The sequence below is a fragment of the Alligator sinensis genome, unplaced genomic scaffold (assembly GCF_000455745.1).
Source record: "Alligator sinensis unplaced genomic scaffold, ASM45574v1 scaffold515_1, whole genome shotgun sequence".
Taxonomy (NCBI): domain Eukaryota; kingdom Metazoa; phylum Chordata; order Crocodylia; family Alligatoridae; genus Alligator; species Alligator sinensis.
The window spans coordinates 2,170,377-2,177,638 of NW_005842096.1; the positions used below are offsets into that span (position 1 = coordinate 2,170,377).

The 7,262-nt window shown below is 41.9% G+C and overlaps 1 protein-coding gene across 1 annotated transcript in view; it reads right to left on the reverse strand.

The window, feature by feature from the left end:
* Positions 1–714: 714 nt before the first annotated feature.
* The window catches only part of CEP192 (centrosomal protein 192), a 100,024-nt gene continuing 93,476 nt past the window's right edge, over positions 715–7,262 (reverse strand). The window contains 4 exon segments of the mRNA XM_025204721.1: positions 715–1,154; positions 2,776–2,834; positions 3,735–3,861; positions 5,357–5,478. Of these exon segments, the coding sequence (XP_025060506.1) occupies positions 1,010–1,154; positions 2,776–2,834; positions 3,735–3,861; positions 5,357–5,478 (453 nt within the window). The 3' untranslated portion in view covers positions 715–1,009.

A 7,262-nucleotide genomic window follows, 5' to 3' on the forward strand; every position in this document is an offset into this window, starting at 1 on the left:
AACAAGATGGGGGAGGGGGAGGGGAGGGAACTAAAGGATATGTTGCATATTTCTATTTCTCAGCTATTGGTGAATACCTGTCTTTACAACAAGGAGGTTGAAACAGAGTCTTCTTCAATTTCTAATGTTCCATGTTTAAAAGCTTGAACATAATACATGTTAACTTCACTGTAAAAAAAGAGAGGGAACAATATGAACGTAACAATTCATTAGAATGTAGCACAGTACTTAACAGAATCTGATCTACAGTTATCCCAGGGGAAAAACAGGACTAAAAACACACTGGGAAAAGTAGTACCAGTGTAGGTGACTGTTCACAGTTATCGAAGTTACTTTAACTTCTATGAATCTATGAAGTATGGGGGTTTGCATCATTCAAGGCTCAGGACTAACTGTCACCTGCTGCCCTGACACCCTATGATAAGGTACAGTAATGTATTGTGATAGTTACCATGGAAAGACTGGCTGTCTGTCTGCTCCAGATCCCAGTGTAAATTATATTGGTTTGTAACGCCAAAGTATATTATGCGGGCACTAACATGTCCAGTAACAACATCCTTTGAAGAGACTGTTTTTGGTTGCTAGGTTTCTTTAAAGGCAGTTTTAGACATATAGGTATATGTTTAGTAGACACCACAGGGATGTTTCCTATATACTGAAAATATATTGTTCACAAAAACAAAATGAACGCACTTTTAATATGTCAACTTTATTTCTGAAATTACTCAGTTTAAAAAAAATACATCCATTTTTAGCAATGCAAAAATAAAATACATATCTCTTTGTGACAACAAAGTGCAGTAACATAAGTTAGGACATGATGGTTTTCCTATAGAAAACGTCATCTCTTAATTTAATATGAAAGTAAAAAAATCCATCTGTAAAACAAGCACCATGATTTATCTTACAAATGATTGTACATGAAAGCAGCATTGTAGGTACAAAAGAACAGGGAGTTAAGAGAACGTGTTATCAAAATGTCAATAATTTAGTTCAATCATTAGTTTGACTATTCTCCAGCTCTCTCAAGAGCTTCACCACATAGTCGAATACCAAGAATGCTACATTTGTCTGTATGCACAACCAACAGAGCTTCAAATCTGCCTGCTGACTTCGGCTTGAACTGGACTGGCAGGTTAATATAATGCAGGGATCTGTGAAAAGGCAAAGTGCGTTTACAGCATTAGTAATCTTGCTGACTAAATTCTACTGGGTATTTAATTTCCGCATTTTGACTATACTTTTTATGAAGATCTCAACAAGTAATGTAAACTTCATGACATCTCCCCCCTGTCTTTTCTTTTTTAGTTCTGATTACATGGTTTGGTCTTCAAGGTGATAGAAATATGAAATTGCTGCTGTCCCAACAGAGTTTGTTAACAGCCATTTCTATCTTAACTAAAGAAGCTCATTCCCAGCTTTTGGTAGAACATTAAACATAAGCCCTACTGAAAGTAGTAATATTGCCTGCTTTTACTTCAGAAGGTTTTTTGCAAATGTATGTACAATTTGTCACTGAAGGAGAACTTGTTAATTAAAGGAATCTGACAGACTCTGTGAAGGGCTTCTACAGGAACAAACATCCATATCAAAGCTAGTTATAAGCAATACAACGATCTTGAAAAGAGGAGTAATTCCAACTGAACTAAAGAGGTGTGATATATAAAGTCTTAATTATTAAAATCACAAATTGAAACTTAGCAGTACTATATACCACATATTCAAGGAACAATGAAATAGCAAATACATGGTTCTACCAGTACTAGCCAATTGCCTGTCAAGAATGACCGGGGTTAGGAGGGGGGAGGGGGCTGGCACGTAGTGCCGCCACCTAACGTCCCATGCTGCCGCTGTTCTGTCTCTTGCAGGGGGTGCGGTGGGGCACCAGCCCCAGCTCCACTCCCCCACCCCCTGTCCGGTCCTCGGGGCCACTTGCAGAGCTGCTGGCCTCGGTCCCCCACCCTCTGTTAAGTCCTCGGCGTAGCTTTGGAATAATGGCAGTGCTCCCCCGTGCCTGAAGCACTCTGATTGGCTGTTTCTGTCAGCCAATCAGAGCGTGAATAAAGTGTTACAGACAGGCAGGCAGGCAGGCAGGCAGGCGTAGGCTTTTATACTATTAGAAATGAGGTTTCTGCTGGACACTGAATAGTCCATAGCTGATGATGGGAGACTGCCCAGCTCTATGAGGGCAAAGGGTTTGGCCCAGAGCAAGTTAGTGCTACAGGAGATAAAAACCTGGGAAAACACATTCTGGCTTTCCAAAACAAGCTCTGTGTCTTATCTGGAGGCGCTGTATACAAAGAAGTACAGTATCTTAAATGTCAATACAGGGTCATCAAATCAGAAGGATCATAAAGGCAATCTACTTGGTCCATTATGTAGAAATCAAAGTGGGAAAGAATTAAATGACAAGAATTAAATACACAGTATACGAAACAGTTAAATATAGCATTAAGTTTTATTTAATGCAGCAGTATTATTTGAAACAAAATGCAGGGAAGAAATAAGCAAACTAAGTAATTTGATGGACTTTGAGACTTCTTTTGAAAGAATTGTGAAAGACTGCTGCAAAAACAGACATCTTCATTGGAAGGCAAATGTGTTGACACTTCTACCCTCAATAAAATTCAGTCTAAACTTTATCATGACAGGTTTACACTATACAGAACTTTACCTTACTGTATACCTTAGGATTTAAAATCAACTTATTTATTAAAATAAACTTAAACTTAAAACAAACTTTATATGCTAAAAGCTTTAGCATACACAACTCACCTCAAAGAATATTTTGAGTGCTTAATGTAGAAAGGCTCTCTGGGACTCTCAAACTTCAGCTGCAATTTAATATGAATCATTAAAAAGAAAAACACATGCAGGTACTATTACATATGTTTTGAATTGAGCTCTAAATCACAGTTTCAAAATACAGATTTGGGTAGAATGAGAGAGAACCAAGGTTTAAGACTAGAGCCACAGCTTTATACACAGCTCAATTAAGAAAAAAAAAAACACATACTACACATAGTACAACTGAATTATATTTAAGAAAAAAAAACTCAAAACAACAAACTAGAGAGCATGATATTAACAACCTGAATCTATTAGAAGATGAAAGGTGATCATTTAGATATGCTACCCAAAAAGGAAAAATCAGGCAAAAGAAAAACTGGAAAGCACTGTAAGAGACATAGCAAAGTAAGCGTTCTTTGAATACAAACATCTTAGCTATGAAGTCTAACTAACAGTTCTAACAGAGATTGCATCAATATGACCCTCTTGAAATAAAATTCTTAAGATGCTAAATTCCTGAATACCATATTTACTCAAATCGAAGACAAGGCTTTCCCATCCATTCAATGTGGGGGGAAAAAGCGCCCCCATCTTGGACTGGAGTAAAAGGCAGAAGGACAAGTGGCTGTGGCTCTGGTGCCAACCCAAAACTTGGGGTTGTAACTGCAGCTGCAGTCCCCCTCACAGCCTCTGCCCCGTCCTTCCTGCCAGTTACCTTCAGCCGCAGCTCCAGCCCTGGGCACTGAGTATATAGCGTCTCTGGCCAGGCAGGTGCGCTTATACTGGCAGCAGCTCCAGCCTTGGCTCAGGTCTTAAATTCAAAGTAATCTTGGGTTACTTGGTAAATGCATGATATCATAAGAGAAGCAAGTGAGTAGACAGTGCATTTAAAAGCAACTTAAAATGCTTTGTGACTTGCATAAAGAAAGAAGTGTCAAACTTACCATATGCGTTATAAAAGAATTATTTCGTAAGTTGACTTTTAACGTGGATGATTCCCCAACTCTGGTTGGAAGAAATGTATAGAGGTCTTCTGGGGCATACACACCTCGAATTACCTCATTCTGCCTGCTTTTTTAAAAAATGATTTAAATCATTATGTTCCTTATTTACAGTAGATGGCCTGGATACACTGATCGTATGCTTTGAGATCATCAACATTAAGAGCTCAAAGTACTTTTTCCATAAGGTAACAGCTGCAAGATATTGTCAGTTTTAAAAGCTACACTAGTAATGTAGCTAATAAGGGCCTTTCCACGAATGAAGGTCTTTGGGCACATATTAGGCCCTTGACACATTTTTGTAGAGCTACAAAAATGGATCACTATGGGGCGCACAGCTCCACAACTGTGGTGTAACAAAGTCATGAAAGGCCCACTCTCTAGCCAAGGGCAAAGAGAGCTGCTCCTCAGCTCCTCCTGCCCCTAGAAAAGCCTGTCAGTGAGCAGGGCACTATGGCAACAGCTAGAGGGGCCGCAAGCAAGTCACTAGTGGCAGAACAGGCAGTCTCTGCCACCTGATCAACCCCTGCCATAGCTGCAGTCCTGTCAGCAGCTGCCACTATTAACAATAGGCGAAAGGGCTGCCTGCATATCACTCATTGTGCCGAGGGCTGATCAGACAGCAGAGACACCTACTCTATCACTACCATCCCTGTTAGAATGCCACACACTTCTCAGGGCTCTGGCAGCAGTGGCAGTTGTTCCTACAGCACTGCTGGTGCTCCCATAGGACCAGAAAAACCTGGTAGCAGAGTCCCTGTAGGGCTTCCTTACAGCTCACTGGCTAGGTGGTCTAGCAGGTAACTAGCCAGCCCCTTTCCTTCCCACCCTGTTGAAGGATGGCAGGGCCGGTGGAGCACTATACAATACTGGGAACCTCTGAGACCTATGCAGACACCAAATGCATCACAGAAAAAAGGTCAGGTATAACCAAGGTTCCTGTTTCAAACAGCAACTTTTTTGGTTAGGGATGTCATTTTTGTGGTGAATCTTTCCATTTTTTTTTAGAATGGCAAACAGCACTAAACTTGTGGACACTCATTTTTTGTTGAGCTGAAACAGCACAGTAGCCTGAAAAATATGAATCAAAAGGTCTTAGTTGAGCTTTGTCAGTTTCAACTGAAAGGACTGCAGTGACCAAAAGAAAAAGAAGTTGGTCATGTACACATTTTCACATCTTGGGTGTTTGTGCTCATACACTTTACTGAAGACCCATACACTTCTTTCAGGAAGTGAACTTATGTTTAAACAGGCATCAGTTTGCTTCTCTAAACAAGACAATACATATTCAATGTCCTTTGTCAACTATTTCCATCTTTAAACACTGAAGAATGATAAGAGGGAAAACCCCCTTTATTTTTTTTCGAAGGAAAAAACTTGAAGGAATGATGTGCAAGCTGACTGTCTACATTCCACAGCAGCAAACAGTGATCAGACAACTTAGCACTTGATTAATGTGAACAAGAAAATATAGTACAACTGCTTATGTGTAGCACATGGCTCATCGTAAGAGGTCTGCAACACTGTTCTCCCATTTGCTCTCTTTTTAAGAAAATTATACATACCCTGTTTTGAAGGCAGAAGCTTCAGAAACAGCTCTTCTTCTGGAGGAAACTGAAATTTCAGTTTTTATTAGGGTATCTGTGGAAATTTTTGCATTCAGAGCTTTATTTTCAGTTTTGGCTCCCTGTTCATAAAAAATAGCCTTTAGTTAATATCCAACTCCCCTGAAAAATAACTTAATATTTATACATATAACAAAGTATAGCTTAATATTTTAGCCCCTCTCCCCTTTGTTGAAAGGTATTAATTTAGAATGTGTCACAATTAAATATTCTAGAAGGGTTTTCTTATTAATAGACTCTGAAATGGTACATGACCTCTGCGGATGTAGTGAGTGCAGTAGTGTGAGGAGGAGCAACTATGGGAGCAGCCCCAGGCATCATCTTTACGCAAAAGCAGTTATTATGCAGGGCCAGTGGTGCCACAACAATCAGCATGGCAAGTGTCAGTGTTGCCCTGGGCACTATACAGCTGCCACAAGAGCAGAGCTGCACTGTTACACCTCTGAACGATCACATGTCTCTTGATAACTTCAAAGCAGTAAAACTATTCCCAGAGTGGTAGTAATGGATCTGTTTAGGCAGTTTAAACAGCAGGCTGCCCTCTGGGGCAAGGAACAGACTGTCAAAAAGCCTGAGGCTGAATCAGTTCAGTCTTCACAGGTTAGTCTAAACTGCGTAAATTGAACTGATGAGCAGAGATCCTAGTTTTCCCCGATAAAAAGGAAAATTCTCCAATAAAAAAAAAAAAAGCAAATTCTCCAATAAAAACTTCAAAATGCATGATTAGAATTAGAGGACTCCCCCAACCCGGCTCGTGCCTCTTGCTCCCCCCCTTGCCCCTCCCACAGCCTTGCTGGTGCCCCTTGTCCCCCACCCACAGCCCCTGCTCCCCCAGCCGACAGGGCTATAGACTTGGGTTTGCAGCCCCCTGTCCCCATTCCCCCCTTCTGTGGGCTCAGGCGGGGGTGGCACCCTGCCACTGCACACACTCTCGGGGGGCAGGGGGACCCCACCCCAGCCCCGCTATGCACCCAGGGGTGTGGGACCAGCTGCTCATGCCATAGCCCGGGCTGGAGGGCCACTTAAGGAGTTTTGGTGAGCTGTTGTGAACAGGGTGAGGAGGGTTACCCCGGCACAGCCAGGGTGCTGACCCAGTCCACAACAGTTCACTAAAACTCCCTAAGTGGTCCTCCAGCCCAAATAACTGCCCATCCCTGGCTTAACTGCTCCAAGATCTAGTAACATAGTTTGGTTTCTGTTAATTTCCACAAGTTTCAAGCAGTCAAGTGATCTAAACATGTTCTTTATCTTTATTTAAAAGACTAGCAAATTTCCCATCAAGCATGACAGGGGGAGGGGGGCAGGCAGGGACAGAGTGCCACCATCCCCTCCCAGGAGCGGGGGGGTGGGGCTTGCATGTGGCATCCCCCAGCCCACAGCCAGCTGGCTCTGTGTCTGTGCACAGAGCACTCTGGTTATTTCAGTAAGCATTGCGATTGGCTGCTGAGACATCTAACCAGAGTGCTCCAAGAATGTTACGGACAAACACATAGACAGACGGACTAAGCCCATATATATCCATATCTATCTTATCTTCAGTTTTTATATATATATTATCATAATAATACATAGCCTCAGTACCCAGGTGCATAAGACTGAATTAAGTTACATTCAGAAACATTAGTTCTATTTCCCCAACTCTGGATTCCTTAAATATTGATACAGTATAACCTCATAAATCCGGATATCAAAAATCTGGAATTCTCAAAAATCCAGCACATCAGGGAGTACCGGTGGCCAGCTGTGGGGCAGCAGAGGGGAAAGCTTGCAAACAGGCGCCACCGTCCACCACCCCACACTGTCGCTCTGCACATGGCCACTGCTCCAGGACTGGCTGCTGCTATCC